General features: G+C 36.3%; 1 protein-coding gene across 2 annotated transcripts in view; it reads left to right on the forward strand.

Annotated features, from left to right (window-relative positions):
• SMG7 (SMG7 nonsense mediated mRNA decay factor) overlaps positions 1–17,437 on the forward strand; it is a 62,348-nt gene that overhangs the window by 13,297 nt on the left and 31,614 nt on the right. For both annotated transcript variants that reach the window (XM_058176974.1, XM_058176975.1), the window contains exons 2-10: positions 487–518; positions 1,602–1,719; positions 3,241–3,373; positions 5,569–5,740; positions 7,193–7,264; positions 8,762–8,912; positions 9,589–9,724; positions 11,035–11,197; positions 12,757–12,913. In XM_058176974.1, the coding sequence (XP_058032957.1) occupies positions 487–518; positions 1,602–1,719; positions 3,241–3,373; positions 5,569–5,740; positions 7,193–7,264; positions 8,762–8,912; positions 9,589–9,724; positions 11,035–11,197; positions 12,757–12,913 (1,134 nt within the window). The remainder of the gene's footprint in view (positions 1–486; positions 519–1,601; positions 1,720–3,240; positions 3,374–5,568; positions 5,741–7,192; positions 7,265–8,761; positions 8,913–9,588; positions 9,725–11,034; positions 11,198–12,756; positions 12,914–17,437) is intronic.

Below are 17,437 nucleotides of genomic sequence, written 5' to 3' on the forward strand. Positions count from 1 at the left end.
ATAACAACTACAACATATATAAAACTTAAAGTGCCAATTGAAGCTGCTGAGAAGGATGGCATTTATGTGAAATAACAGTAAAATGTGTTAGTAGCTATACCTCAGAGAGATTGAAAACAAAAATATCTGCTAATCTAATGGCTTGGGTACGAATTCATATATGAATACCTAAGCTTGATGCAATCCGCAGTATCCCACGTTTTTATTCCTTTCTTCCACTGTGTGAAAAAAATATAATTTAGCAATCTGTTGTTGCTTATATTTTGGCAGCACATCTATATATATTGCGAACTGGGTAAAAATGTTATTCTTAATATATTATAATGAAGGCTAAAGCTTAGAACATGAGCTGAGATTCTATTTCAAATTGCAGTTTAGATAAATTGCGCAAATCCGTAAGTCCTGAATATTCTTGCATTTTAATTTATTTAAAATATTGATATTTATTGATTATTTTAACAAGTATTGTATCTATTTTATATACAGGCAGGCAGAAGTCCTGAAGGCTGACATGACAGGTAATATTTTCACCATCTAAATCTGCCAAATTTAGGTAATCAGATTTGATTCACAATTCACAAACAGGTTTTAATTAATTTTCTGATCTGGTGAGTTACTAAAATCAATAGATGTGGTTGAGGAGCCATCCTTTCTAGTAGCTTTGGAGTAAGAAGATACAAAGGTATCAATCTCAAATACAGGGTGGCAGCAGGAATGAGGACAAAGGGAGGACTAGCACTACTGCTCCAAGATTTTAGATACTTTGGGGTCAACTGAATCACAACTAGTGATCAGTACACTTCCAGATCAGATGAAAATCTTGTTATTTCCACTAACTTCCATGTGCCACTGTTCCAAATTTCTTATTTTGAATTCTGCGAAAACTAAAGAGAAGTTAACTGTGTGCAAGCTAGTTCAGAGCTAAGACAATGCTTTATTGGTCGAGAATCAATAAAACCAAGACCATTTCCTAGAAACCCAGGGTTCCATAAGAATTATCTTGGGGGTCCACATGACTGTTTATACTTATTCTTATAGTGAAAATGTAAAATGTTCATGCCTTTGTTTTGTTTAAAGGAGAGAAATCTATGACAAGGTATTATATAAAACATTTATTAATGGGATCTATACAATTTTTCACATTGAGAAAGGTTTTTCAGATAACAAAGTTTGAGGACCATTGGTCTAAAGCAGTAATGGTGAACCTTTTAGGCACCGCATGCCCAAACTGACATGTGCGGGCATGGGCATGTGCAGGCGTGCGCACATGCACAGCAGAGATCTGAAGACCAGCTAGCCGGTGGGAGACAGAGCATCCCAACACTGGCAGCGCGGCAAGAGGTAAGATCTTTTTCTTTCGTGAGCTTCTGTTTCGTCGTTTGCAGGGAAACAAAAGCTCATGAAAGAAACATCATGGAGATCGGCCTGGGGCGACGGCATGCGTGCTAGCAGAGAGGGCTCTGCGTGCCACCTCTGGCCCGCATGCCATAGGTTCGCTATCACAGGTCTAGGGCAAGTGTACATAGAGACAGACACATACATACAGATACATTCGCAAACACATATACACGCACAAACACAAATATATCTGTATTTTTCAGATTCGAAGCTGGGACCAGCCGAAGCCTGGACATCTCGACAAGCTTTACAGGACTTATACCAGAAAATGTTAGTAACAGATTTGGAGTATGCATTGGATAAAAAAGTGGAACAGGATCTGTAAGTATAATTAAGTTTGGCTTATATTATTTTGTTAAAGATGCTAGTAGTCCTTGACTTAACAACCATTCACTTAACAAAGTTATGATGGCCTGGGATTTATAATCTCTACTATCACACCAACCCCACAGTCCTATGGTCACAATTCAGGTGCTGGCAGCTGGCTTACATTTATGACCGGTTGCAGCACCCTATACTCATGCGATCACAGTTCATAATCTTTTTTGCTAGTTTCTGGCAAAAAACAACAACAACAACCATTGAAGAATTGTGATTCACTTAATGATTACCATAAAAATTGTCATTAAACCCAGTCCAACTTTATTTATGACTGCAATAATTTACAACCAAAATTCTGGTTCCAATTGTGGTAATAAGGACTATACGTACAATCTCTTTTTTAACTGAACAAGTACTTGAGTAAAATGGTTTGGTTGAGATCGGCATATGTGGGTCTGATTGGGGTAGATTATAGGGGTTATACTGAAACATAATTTTATCTTATGTTATTTATTTATATATTGTATTTTACTCCAATTTCATTTTAACTTGTTTTTTATAGAATTTTATTAATAATTTGTGTTTGGAGTTCTGTATTTTGATATGGCCTATGAGCTAATCAATAAACTAAACTAAACTGAACTGAACAAGATGTGTGCAGACTGGAAAATTATTTTGAAAAATTGGATTTTAGATGAAACTTCTGCGGTTTTTTTCCTACACTGCAAGTAGTTGGTGGTAATATAGGAGCAGTAATATTATAGCTATTTGGTTGATTTCAAGCACATATTGACTCCCAATTAAAAAAGAATAAGTTTTGTCATTGAGTTTACAAACTTAAAAAAAAAGACATTCAAGGAAAGAGGAGAAGAAGAAAAGACAGTTGGGAAACCATTCATGCAAGCCAAAGCCTTGGATGAATTTATATCCAATTCAACCTTAGCTGATTGGCATTTCCTGTGGGTACTAAATATTAGCTGGCAGTTCTTGATATCCTTGTCCAGTACCTGTTTCCAGAATGCATAGCCTTTCAGTTCCAAGCATTTGCTGCATCACAAGCATAGTGTTCTACTTTGCAGAGAAGAAACTCCCTGCAGCTGCTCTATTACTGATTGTTGTAGACAGCCAGGTTCATCTCCCCCCCTTGTCACAATGTGATCTTAGAGAGAACTCATCCTTCCACTGGGCCTTTTTCTACTGAGCAATCTGGGGATTTTTTTGGTCCGTAAAGAGAAAAAAGGGTAATACTCACTCCCAGTTCTTATTACTAGGCAGGCTTTCTGACAATCCTCATTTACATGAATCTTTTTGGTCATTACTGATGTTTGACATAAGTGTCAACAAGTGAAGAGAAGGGTTAGGTAGGTATATGGTCATAACGTGAAGATAATATTTGTGGTACTCTAGAAGCTTCATTGAAACAGCACTCCCCTATATTCCCTTCTCCTTCAAGCAGGTATCATTCAGTATATCAGCTTTTTTGTGTAACATAGAACAATGAAAACTGCTCCCTTTTTATAGGTGGAATCATGCCTTTAAGAATCAGATCACAACTCTACAGGGTCAAGCAAAAAACCGAGCAAATCCAAACCGGAGTGAAGTTCAGGCAAACCTCTCTCTCTTTCTAGAAGCAGCTAGTGGCTTCTATACGCAGGTGAGTCAAGGGATAGCATTATGACCATGGTATGGAAATTGCATTACTGCTGAACAATATGAAATTTTATTTATTTAAATGTATTGGCTGCTCAATTACTGTGGACTGGGCTGTGCACAAAACTATAAAAAGAGATAAAAACAGCTAACGATATTAAATCAACAGGCAGCCTGAATTAAAATATTCTAATAACAAAATCCGCAAAACAAGGCAGAGGTCATTAAGCAAATAACAGACACCAACTCCAGGCCTGGAGGACTCTAGGAGAAAGGGTACACTGAGTACTGCAAATTTATTTCCCCATTAGAAAAGGCAAGAGATATCTCCACGACATTCAATCATAAACACTTTTAGAAAGTATACGGCTATTTGCAGATAACTATTCTGTCTTCCCCTCCTTTCCCCTTTGTCTAATTCTAATTTACATTCTATGCCAGCCTAGCCATTGCATCTGATGAAGTGAGCTGTAGCTTGCAAAAACTTTAAGGAAAACGTGTTAGTTGGAGAACGACTGTTGATTTAGAGTATTTAAACTGTAGAATAGTAATTAGAAGAGAGAGTTTTCATAATATATCTCTTATATTTTCTTTCTTCCTGTTTGCTTGCACCTGTGTTAATATTTATGAAATTATCTTCCCAAAAAACACCAAAAATTGTAGGGATTCTGAAATAAGACAGAATTGCAAGCCAATTAAAGATATACTTAGTTTTGATTTTTTTAAAAAAATATAAGATATCAGTTATAAAATTTTAGAACCACGTTCTTAAGCTCACATAATAGACTCCATTATTCTTTAGTCTGAAGGAATCCGATTTTGCATATTATGTTTTTGCAGCTTCATACAAGAGGCGTAAATAGAGTCATAAACAATGCAGTCATTAGGCTGGTTCAAGTAATGTAGTAAATCACAATGTAATCTGATTGAGTTGTGTAGAACCCAGCTATGCGTTTCAAGCTCATCTATAAAATTCTTATCTCTATTCATATTTTCAAACAGATGCAAAAAGGTTAGATAGTTTTATGAAGAAGTTCTATATATATAGCAGCATGTAGGAAATCTGCCATATGACAATCTCATAGTTCCAAGCTTGAATGTCTTCCCATGTTTTAAGTTACCAGATTTTGAGTTGTGCTTTTCTTGGTCTTAGAGTTCTTTGCTATCTTTTTATGATAGCTTTTTCTGTATGAGAATCAGGCTGTCGCTCATCCACTCTTAAAATGTGATGTGTAAGCCATGAATGGTTTTTCTTCTTAGTGTTCCATGCTAACCAGGCCATTATAGTTTAATTTTAAAAAATATTAAAATAAGAATGGCCAGAAATAGATAGATAGATAGATAGATAGATAGATAGATAGATAGATAGATAGATAGATAGACAGACAGACAGACAGACAGACAGACAGACAGACAGACAGACAGACAGACAGAACCAACAATGAAAACCAAACATGATGGCTATATGTCAAGATAAGATTATGTGTCTGAAATAAGAGTATGTATGTCTGAAATACTAATTATTAGAAAATTATAAAAAGGAGATACCAATCTTGTTTTGAGATTTTTCTTTGGTGTTAATTTGACTGCTTTGGAAAAAAGAATGCTGAACTAGAATGATCTCTTTACCTATTTGTCTACCAAAACTAGTTTGGTATGGTATAGACACCAAGTTAGAAACCTAGGGGATCATGAATCCTGGTCCAGTTTTTGTCCTGAAGCCAGCTTGGACCAATCACTCTCACCCTTGTCCCAAAGAGGAATGACAGTGGCAAACTACTTCTAAAAATCTTGTTAAGAAAATTCCAGGGGTTGGTCTAAAAACCGTGCTAGGAAAATTCCAGGTAGTTGCCAGGAATCAAGAGTGATTTACTTATTTATTTTAAAACAAATCATACCATAGGTCTCTCTTTTACCTCTTTCAGGATCTCTAAAGTCTTTTATCATCTCTGTGTTATAATATTTTTTTGACCACTGAATATTGTGAGGTGTTTTTTTTTTTAACTAATGAGCTCAAAACCTCCAATCTTAAGAAGAAATAAAACAAGAATGGTAAAAAGATTTATTGTTTTATCTATTAAATCTTCTTGAATAACTTCAAGGCAAAGTGATTATGATGGAGAAAACAAAGAGAAATGTTTAGCCAAGCTTCAGTAGAGAATCTGAGATTTAGATATAACTGATAATTTCTAATTTCAGCTACTGCAGGAGCTGTGCACAGTATTTAATGTGGATTTGCCCTGCCGTGTGAAGTCCTCTCAGTTGGGAATTATCAGCAATAAACAGACGCACACCAGCGCCATAGTGAAGCCACAATCTAGCTCCTGCTCATATATATGCCAGCACTGCCTTGTCCACCTTGGAGACATCGGTAAGTATCAGAAGTAGGAAAAGTTCTTTTTAAAGCTTAGCTTCAGAGAGCAAAAAATATACAAATGGTAGCATTCCAAGGAGGAGTTGAAAAAGACAAATCCATTTATTAAGACAGTACAAGACTGCATATTCTATAGCACTGGTCACCAACTGGTGCTCCATGGACCACTGGTGGTCCGCGAGAACATTTTGGTGGTCCACGGAAAGATTATTTGCATTTTTTATATTGCACTAAATCGGGGTGCTCAAACTACAGCCCCTGGGTGGGATACTTGCAATGAACATTTGTGTTGCTACACAGAGTCTCCCCCTTTGGGGTCTTTTTGTGTAGATCGGAGGGGGGCAGAAATTCTGACTTGTGGTCTGCTTTGGCCTCCTGGTGCTGGGCTTTGGGCGAAGGCTGGAGGGAAGTGCTGCTGGTGGCAAAAAACCGAGGGCCTTTTTCCAGTGGGACTGCAACATGGCCTGAAACTGGCTGACCATCTCAGCCTGCTGAGCCTCCAGGCACCGGCACCTGGCCTTGCACTCCCGCAGGTCTTCTCTCTGCTTGGAAAGCCTATGCTCATAGTTCTCAGTGAGGTGCTTCTGCAGAGCCTCCTTCTCAGCCAGATCCAATTTGAATTGAGCAAGCTGTTTTACTGACTCTTTCTCATGGTGGCCGCTTAGCTCCAACAACTGTTTCTTATAGAGGGCCTAAGGAGCCCAGGAGGGGAGGGGAGGAGTGGCTGAGAGGGGAGGGGCGAGTACAGGCTGGCGAGGCGCCCCTTGGCGTGACATTGAGTTGGCCACGCCCACCCAGCCGGTCATTAGGCAGATCATATGAATGGTCTATCGGATTTAAAATTATGAATTTAATGGTCCCTGAGGTCCGAAAGGTTGCGGAACCCTGTTCTATAGTGTCTTGAAGATGCCACATTTAAATGACATTGTGGCATTGTGAAATTGCAGTACAAACAGGACATGTTGATTGTTGATTGTAGAAATCTTTAAAGTGATGCACTTGATCACCTGTGCAATTTTGTAACTCTGGTTACTAATTAGTTTTTTAGTCTCTCGTAGACAACAAAATATTTAGACTTTCCCTCCAGCATCTAATAGAGGGACATGTCAAAGGGTAACTATGCCATGAGGGTAAAGAGTAAGAACTTGAACAAGAGCGTAAGAGCAGACCAAAGACAGCATTGTGTCCCTTACCATAGCCAGCCAGATTCCTTTTGCTACTCTCAAGCAGGGGAAAGTAATAATAATTCAGGTTTAGCCATGATCAGTATTTGTCTTATCTTACCAGTTTTGTCACAGTCAATTTGACTATGTAAAACTCAAAAACCATATATTTGGAAGGTCACGAATCTTGCATGAACTGCTATGTATTATGCACAAAACAAGTTATTTTAGAAATTGGGTATATGTAAACTGGTATTCTGTTTAAAATAAAATCCTCTCTTCCCAGCTCGCTACAGAAATCAGACCAGCCAGGCTGAATCCTATTATAGGCATGCAGCTCAGCTTGTCCCCTCCAATGGTGAGTTTTGAAAGTGTAATACACATGGTTGAATAACTTCTGTTACAGCAGATAAGGCTTATTTGTATTTAGGATACCAGTTTTTAAGTATTTATATTTCACAGTCATTGCGAGGAAAGAAGGAAGACAGGGCAGTCTTTCTAAGACCAACTTAATCATTGCTGAGGATTTTATATCAGAAGTAGCCCTGTTTTAAAGGAACCTTACAGCAGGGATCTCCAATCCCTGGGCCATAGCCTATTTGGAAATGGGCCGCATGTGCACCTCAACTTGTATGAGCGGTAGGCCAGCACATGTGTACATGCTCATGCAGTTCAGCTTGCACAAATTAAGCTGTATGCATGTGCGCACTGGCCCGCCACTTTGGAAGTCAAGTTGTGCACACATGCAAATGCATGCCGGCCAGCTGCTCATGTGACCAGTTCCCCTCCCCCACCCAGCCAGGCCGTCAAGCTGCAAAGGTTGGGGACCACTGTCTTACAGGATGCTTACTAAGCATCACACTGAAATGTTTTTTTCTATTGCATATCTGATTGGAACAGCTTTTTCATACCTATCTTGTATTTTTTAAATGTACATACCATATTTTTCAGACTATAAGATGGACTCGCCCCCCAAAAGTGGGTGGAAATGTCTGTGCATCTTATAGAGTGAATGTTGCTGAAGCCCCGCCCACCTGTTGGCCCCCACCCTTCACCCTCTGCCTCCCAGCAATTTGCTTCCTTGCAGCAAACAGCCTGGTCAGCTTCAGCACAGCCTGATTTAGCACGAGCAGCTGATTGGCGGTTGGATCGGCCTCCCGGAATACCAACGATCAGCAGTTCCAGGCTGTGATGATCACCGCTACTATCGCTGCTTCTGCATGCCCCATTTTCGGCCTCCATGCATCCCGTTTTCCATGTGTCCCGTTCTGTGGCAATAGGTGGTGGCGGTGACAATTGCTGTCGCCTGGAACTGGCCAAAAATGGGATGTGCGGAAGGCAAAAATGGGATGTGTGGAGGCCAAAAATGGGACACACGGAGGCCAAAAATGGAGCACGCAGAGTGGAACAGCTGATCGTTGGTATTCCGGAGGCTGATCCAACCACCAATCAGCTGCTCGTGCTAAATCAGGCTGTGCTGAAACTGACCAGGCTGTTTAATGTTTGCTGCAAGGAGGCAAATTGCTGGGAGGCAGAGGCAAGTTTTTTTTTCTTGTTTTCCTCCTGAAAAGCTAGGTGCGTCTTATATCTGGAGCATCTTATAGTCTGAAAAATACGATACTTTTTGACTTATAAAAGGAATTATGTAAATGAATTATTTTGCTGTAAATTGAAGTCATTCATATTTTTCAGCATTTAATTCAGAAAGTTCTTCACGTTCTCATCAGGCACCTATCGATAGCGGTCCACGGACTGAGGATTTGGACCCCTGATTTGGAATATAACAAGGACCTTGGATTGTGTTTATAAAACAAAACTGGAACTCAGTAACAAATCTTTTATTTATCCCATGTAGGTCAGCCTTATAATCAGCTGGCTATTTTAGCATCCTCCAAAGGAGATCACCTGACCACAATTTTCTACTATTGCAGAAGCATTGCTGTGAAATTCCCTTTCCCAGCTGCTTCTACTAACCTACAAAAAGCACTTTCTAAAGCACTGGAAAGGTAAGGCTGATTGGATGTATTTCAGAAAGGAAATTATTGATGTATCATTGGACGTCTCTGTACAAATATTATTTTAGTTCAGTAACATCTGGGGATCATAAGTTCATGTGTGCAAAGTATTAACCATGTATAAGGTTTAAAGTGTGTCTAGAGTCACATTATAGATTGTTTGTCCAAACTGCAGCATCACTATGTTCTCAAAAAAGTTGCAAGCAAATAATTTCCTTTCCCATAACTTTTTATCCAGTATTGGTCTGATTGTAAATGAATTCCTAATTGTAAATACTGCATATAAATGAGATTATAATTTTATTTATGAGATGGAGCAGTCCTTGAATTAGTGGCTGAATGGATAAGTTGATTTTCCTAACAGCTGGCTATATCAAAACTGTACACGAGTGCAGTCTTAAGCTTCTATTATTAACATGGGTCTTTGGTTTGTTTTGATTAATTGCTTTTTAGTGAACGATATGGGTTTCCAAAGCAATTCTGTCTAGCTTCTGACTCACTTACTAAATATTATTTCTCCAGATCAACCCATAATAATTCCCTTAAATAAGGTCCAGTAATAAATATGTATTTATGTAGTAAATTATTTACAAAGTGCATGTATAATATAAAAGTTTAATATGTGTGCTTCCAAGACTGAAATACAATTTTTGTCTTATAATTGCAGTCGTGATGAGGTGAAAATTCAGTGGGGAATATCTGATTTCATTAAGGCATTTATAAAATTCCATGGCCATGTATATCTGAGTAAGAATTTGGAGAAATTGAATCCTCTTCGTGAGAAATTAGAAGAGCAATTCAAGGTTAGTTTATGGAATACTCCCAGCTTTTCCTGCTGAACTAACATCTATATAAAATTGATTTAATTGATTTATGGATGCAACAATCCTTGGAAGCTTCTTCTAATCCGTTTAAACATGTACAGGTAGTCCTCGACTTACAACAGTTCATTTGGTGACCATTTGAAGTTACAGTGGCACTGAAAAAAGTGACTTATCACCATTTTTCACGCTTATGACCATTGGAGCAACCCCATGGTCATGTGATTTACATTTGGATGCTTGACCACTGGTTCATATTTGTGATGGTGGCAGTGATTATCTTTTGCAACCTTCTGACAAGCAAAGTCAGTGGGGAAGCTAGATTCACTTAACAACCATGTTACTAATTTAACAACTGCAGTGATTTAACTGCAGTGATAACAAATGTGGCAAGAAAAGTTAATATGGGGCAAAACTCACTTAACAAATTTCTCACTTAGCAACATAAATTCTGGGTTCAATTGTGATCGTAAGTTGAGGACTACCTTTAGTAGGAATGCTGCTTTTCTGTTCTTTATTTGCTTAAGAAAGAAGACAACTATTATGAGATCATGCATCTTACAAAAAGATCCTTTTCTTGCAAGATGCCACAATAAAAATGTGCTGTAATACTTGCATCCTTACATATCTGGCATTAAAATAATTGTTTCTCTTACTTGAAATCCTGGGTCTTAAAAAGCATAGTTGCAATTCATTTTGCTGCTTTGTGTTTTCTATTCTTTACACTTCAAGCAACAGGCTAATAGCATGGTGATCTTAATTTGGAAGAAGAGATTAAATGTATATAGATCAATGGGGGTGGGGAGGGACAGATAGACAGAATTGTTTTTGCAAAGAATTTTTGTTGAAAAGTTGGTTGAGTCTGTCATTTGATTCTCTACCTAGACTGCTTAGATGTGTGTAGTACTCTCTTTGTGTATTCATATTAGTGTATCACTATTCTGTGTATCACTATGATACACAGCGCAGCAATTGATAGACAGAAGGCATTAATGCACTGGTCTCTCCAGCGATAGCACTTTCATCTACATATGTGAATTGTCATTCAGCGATAAAATAAAGAATTAAAAGAATTAAAGACCATGAAGGGGACTAAACTAAATCTGAGACAATAGCGATTTGTATATGCACAGTTTCACATGGTTCTATATACATTGCTATGCTGGAGGTAATTGAGTGTTAAATGGTCTATAGCAGTATATTAGATGCTCTGTAATAGCTGCCAGTCAGATTGAACAGTTTGACATAATATATTTTTGAAAGGTTGGATTATGTGTTTTTTGTTATTGCAGAGGTTGCTGTTCCAAAAAACCTTCAATTCTCAACAGCTTGTCCATATTACTGTCATCAACCTGTTTCAGTTACACCATTTACGGGATTTTAGCAATGAGACTGAACAGCATAGTTACAGTCAGGATGAACAGCTATGCTGGACACAATTACTGGCACTCTTCAGTAAGTTATACAAGTTGACAGAGTATTTTTGCACAGCTATTTGCTAGATTGCTTTTTAACCAAGTGTCTTGGATCCTGGAATGAGATTCTAAGGCTGGAGTGGGTTCACCATTGCACAGGCTGATTGTGCAGTGAGAAGAAACAGTTGCTTGTGATGCTAATGCTGTTCTTTAATTGCATTATCGTGGTGTGATCATATAGCTAGATGTCATAGTTACTGCTTCTAGAGGAGAAATTGTGACTCAATTGAGTTCTTATAGATTGTGAATAAATTAATTAAGTTTTCTACATTTACGAGTCCTTCTTTCCATTTAATTGTTGATTTACTCCCTGCTTTCCTGTTATATCACATATTTCTTTTGGCATGTTGGAAGGGGAATATCTGCACTTGGGAATCTGTTTTAAGGTATAGGCTGTCTGTACCACATAGAATCCTGACATTATAAGATCCTAACCTATATAATTTCCTCCTATATATTTTTTAGCGCATAGAAAGAGACTGTGGTGGAGCCACAGTTACCATATTCACATATTACTATTTCATATTTTGCATAAATTTAAATGCTAAAACAGGGATAATACAGATAGTCCTTGACTTAGAATTGATTGCTTAATGACTGTTTAAAGTTACGTTGCACTCAAAGTCATGACCTGTCTTCAAAGTTACGACTACTGCACTGTACTATCATTATTACATTTTGGGCGCTTGGCAACCACCTCGCATTTACAACTGGTTGTAGCATCTTGTGGTCACTTTGAAGGCATATGGTGATTTTTTTTGATATTTTTTTTTTGCTGTTTGCCAGCAAAAAGACACCCTTTGGATTAGCTGGATTCAGACTTACGACCATGAGATTTGCTTAATACCAATGGTGACTTGCTTAATGACCATCATAAAATGATCATAAAATTGAGTCTGGTCACTTGGTGACTTGACTTACAACCCCAATGACATATGGCTAGAATTCTGGGCTCAGTTGTGGTCTATTACCATATATCACAGTTTGCTCTGTTGATAAGATCCTGGCTCAACTTTTGCAAACGTATGATCAATTTTAGCATTTTTTAAGACTGAGTAAAGAACGAACTTTGTTCTTTACTCATTTCTCATGATTTTTAGCAATAGCACTTAGACTTATATACCGCTTCATAGTGCTTTACAGCCCTCTCTAAGCAGTTTACAGAGTCCGCATATTGCCCCCAACAATTTGAGTCCTCATTTTACCCACCTCGGAAGGATGGAAGGTTGAGCTTATATTAATAGTTTTATTAAAAAAAATATTAGATATGAATATCTGCTATATACACTTTTTTCCTTTTATCCAGTGTTGTTAATTTTTTCATGCCTCATTTGTAGTTTTTGTTACTTTTTGTTCCTGTTTTTTAATTTGCATTTTGTATTTTATCTTTTGAAATTAATCACAATTTCAAAAAAATATTAACACCAATGATCAGCAAGAAATAATAATTACTGAATTGAATTGATAATCATTTTTATTTCAGTATAGTGCTCAAAGTAATTAACCAAAAAACACACACTATACTTTTGTTTTTCTCAGTGTCTTTTCTTGGAATTTTGTGCAAGTGCCCACTTCAGAATGATTACCAAGAAGAATCTTGCGGTTCTTATCCCCTTCCTGCACTCAAAGTCTCAATGGACTGGCTGAAACTTAGACCCAGTGTTTTTCAGGAGACTGTGGTTGATGAAAGGCAATAGTAAGTCTTGTCTGCCTGTATTTTTCCATTCAATGAAGTAAATTTGTAATGAATAATCTAAATTTCTCCTGATATAAATATAATGAATTTGGTTGCAGTTCAAATTTTTATTAGTTGATCAGAATATAAAATACAAAGGAAAATAAAAATAATGGGAAATTAGAGGAGGCAAAAGGGATAAAGAAAAAGTGTGGAGTTGAAGGGGGAAAATAAAAAATAGCATTGACTTCCAACCCTTTTTAGCACAGTAGAAGGTAAGAACATTACAGACTCAATTTTTTTACGTTTACACAGTAGCAACAGGTATTGTAACATACCCATTTCTATGACAACAAATCAGCAAAACAAAATTAAATTTCATTTTTTCCCATCACAAGCACAACATTCAGAAGTGATTTCCAAACAGGAACAAAATTAGAATATATTCTTTTCTTTAAATAAAGCAATCAATTTAAACATCTTTTCTTTTTTTTCTTTCCTACAATGACTTTGAACTGAAAATCCATAGACTTAATCTTGTTTTTATTATGAATTCTCTAGTGATAGTCAATCAAGTAAATAAAATGCCTTCTGCTATTTGCACTCCATCTTCAGTAGCCACTTGTTTCTTCTCTAACTTTGATCATAATTTGAAAAGGAAGAAATTGCTAACTTTCTGAAAATCCTACTAGTAATTCCTTGATTTGATCCAAGATTGGAGAATGAATAGCTTCAAACTAAATTCACTTAATTCTCAGTCACAAATGCTTAATGAATGAAATATTTTGTCACTTTTACGCAAAAGTTTATTTTCTTTCATGTATATCCCAATTCTCCATGTTAATAGGATTCCAAGTTTTGTAACTGGAATTTCCTAGCAGTCTTCTATTTGGGCACTTAGCAATCCCATATCTATTAACATGTCTAGAGGGAATGGCACCAGGAAACAGGATACATCTTGTGAATGCCCTATTTACAATCTCAGGCAAAGAACATGGTTCTTTGAGAAAGAACATGGTTTATACCTATTAAACTAGCTCCAGTATGTGCATTAGGACAAATATATACAGGGAGAGAGGCACCAATGAGTTGGTAACATGGTCTTCCCTCTACTTGATTATAATGATAGTTTATATAAATCATATAACAGTATGGAAGACCTTCCTTCATCAATATTAATGTGCCATTTTTACTGGCAAAGGGTTTCAGGGCAGGCATGACAAACATAAATATAATACTGTTACATCCAACCATAAAGTTAAAACGCATATAACGCTCAAAATTTCAAATGATAAGTCGACAGTCAGGTTCCGTTTGATGAGGTTGATAGTGATGAATAAATGTTTTTACTTGAAATCTAAACTCTTCTGTCATTTGAGCTAACTGCATTTTCCCAGAGAACAAACTCCATAGTTAGAGTTCCATCATTTAAAAAATTGTGGATAGTTATGCTATCTGCTATTTCCACTTGTGAAATCAGTTATATCCATAGCTTATCTTTAAAGCATGTTTCAGTCTTAAGTATGCCTTTATTTGTGTGGTAATAATGTCATCATAGCTAGATTTCAATTATATAGCCTCTCAGATATCTAGGCTAGCTGTTCCTCATTACCTATTGCCAGATACTGAAATAGATAGCAAATTAATAAAGATCAGATGATAGTACTCAGTCATAGTTAATTCTAAACCTTGAGCTGAAGATGATGCATCCCTCTAAGTGGCATTTTGCAGTGGAGTTAAGTTTGAGATCTACATACAACACAAATTCCATGCTTTGATTATTCAGTGAATGTTTCCTAATACATGACTCAACAATTATAATGTGGATACCTGGAAGCTATAATTATTTCTAAAGTAACCTTCCCTTTCCTTTGAATATATATACTTTCTAAGTATTTAGTCTGTCAATGCTAAATTCAGAGAACTGAATTTGTGGAGCAAAATAGCTTCAAACTGAAATAGAGAGATATTAGACGGATGTCACTGCTTTTCAAGCATGGGTTGGCTGTTTATACCACTTCAGACACTATATTTAAAGTACTGGGATATTCTATTCTATTATATCATATCATATCGTATCGTATCATATATCATATTATATTAACATACTATAAAAAGCGTTTTTGACTCTCGTTCATTTGGGTTCTCTAGTTTGAACTGTGTGGAGAACTGATCTCGTTTTAGCTCATATTTATGCAAAAATAGTTAAAATTCCAATGAGTTTACAAATGTTTAAGTGCCACTGTAGATGGCTGCATTATCCTCAGGTAAAACAAGAATGAATTCCCTTGTTGAAGAAAGAAAAGTTATTTTAATTTTAAGGTCAAGAATAGTTCCTTGATCTCCTATACATAATCTCCTTCATCGCTTTCCTGTATACCGAAGGAAATTCCTGTACCCAAACCTCTTGATACTGAAATTGCTTTCAATACTAATTTAGGTGTAATTTGTAAACAGGTATCTTTTGATATAAAAATTCAATTACCTTCCAGAGGAGTCAGAAAATCTTTCTATTTTAAAATTCTTTGCTATCTACTTATGCAAGTTGGCAGTAATTGCTGTCAACTCTGTGGGAGTCTGCTTGAGACTAGAAGCAGTGGTATTTCTTTTCAATTTCAGAAAAGTAGCATTTCCCCTACTCCAAATTGCACACAAGGGCCTTTTTAGGTTTTTGACAGTGTTTCCACTTCAGTGTTACCTTCAAATGCATAAGGTTTTGTTTTTACAACAGCTGAATAAAACTAGAGGCAAAGATTTGCGTAAGGCATTCCTTGTGTTCACTAACTGAGTAAGTAACTTAAGTAACACCAGTCACTCAGTTGCACTGCTCTGCTTTTGAACTCCCTGATATTTGGATCTTATAGCTTGAATAAGTAAGGTTTTTAAATTAGAAACTGGTTGCTTAATATGAGTTCTTGTTATGTTACGTTATATTGTATTGTATTGTATTGTATTGTATTGTATTGTATTGTATTGTATTGTATTGTATTATATTATATTATATTATATTATATTATATTATATTATTATATTATATTATATTATATTATATTATATTATATTATATTATATTATATTATATTATATTATATTATATTATATTATATTATATTATAATTTTCCACTCAATAGTTGTTCAAATTGTTTTTCAATAGAGGAAATGTAAAGCAAATATATAGTCTGGAAATCCAGAAAATCTGGAATCGAAGAAGGATATCAACAGTGTGTGTTAACAGTGCATGTCTGATTGTAAATGGTAAAATAAAGACATTAGAGTATTTTTTTAAAATTCTCCTGTCATGTAACAAATTACCCTATTATTTTTTTCTTTTTACTGGGCAGACTTAAAGAGGAAAATGAAATAAGTTTGACAGTTATGGCATAAGTCAGAAATAAACTATTGTGTGACTTTTAAAAATAGCCACTTTTTATTAAGCCTGGAAGAATCCTTTGCCATTAAAAATCTAGACATACACATAGTTTTTGAATTATTTATTTTTATGTATAAATAAGTTTATGCAGTCTCCACTTTCAAGGTACATCTGACATAAAACCACATATTTTAAAAGAAAATCCTGTGTAAACAATTACAAATCTACTTAAAACAAATATCTAGCCAACAACAAAATCTGTCAAAATGGTGGCCCAGCATCGTCCTTATCTATCAAACATTTGCTGGAATAAAATGGCCTTCATAGCCTTCCAGAAACTAAAGGGCTGGGGACTCTGTATACTTTAGGGCATATTCTTCTTCAAAATGGGGCAGCCACCAAGAAGTTTTACCTTTTTGTTCCATTCTCTTCATGTAACATGGGGACTCTCAGCATCCACATTTGAAAAAAATGCACAAGGCTGGTTGAATCCAAGCAAGAGAGAAAATGGGAGCTAAAGCCATGTAAGACTAGCCTAGCCATGTTAGGTTAGTTAAAGCTAATGGAAAAAATGATGTGAAAGGTAAAAGCCCCTCTGGATCATAAATATACAACATCACTCCTTTCCCACAAAGATGGACCAAATATTTGTGAGAAGGCTTTGGGTTAAACATGAAGTCAAGAGCTGTGGATCTGAGCTTTCTAGGTCTGAATGATTGTGCCCAGTAGTGAAAAAGTCAGACCTTCTGTCAGTATTCCTTAGAAACTGACTTAAAAGAGTCTACAGAAAGAATCAACTAAAAAATTTCCCTAAAAGGGATACATAGGCATCCTCCAATCCTTCATCCGTTTGGTTGTATAGAGGAAAAACCAAGTAGCTACTTCAGGATTAAAATAAAATACAATTATAAGGCATTGTTTTACGGTGACATTAAGCAATGCCTGTGTGTTTGAACCAATGGGATAATGTGTGACTGTGTTATTTAAATGATACTGTAGACATACCAGTTGAAAATTGTTCTGGCATACAGCAAGATAGTTACTGGAATTTTCAGAAAAGGATCAGATAGAAATAATTTTTATAGATTATGTCAGAAGACACCTAATAAGAAATGGGGCATTTGATGCAGTAAGGACAAAGTATGCAATGGAAGAGGCAATAGTGAGTGTGCAG

The sequence above is a fragment of the Ahaetulla prasina genome, chromosome 3 (genome assembly GCF_028640845.1).
Source record: "Ahaetulla prasina isolate Xishuangbanna chromosome 3, ASM2864084v1, whole genome shotgun sequence".
NCBI lineage: Eukaryota > Metazoa > Chordata > Lepidosauria > Squamata > Colubridae > Ahaetulla > Ahaetulla prasina.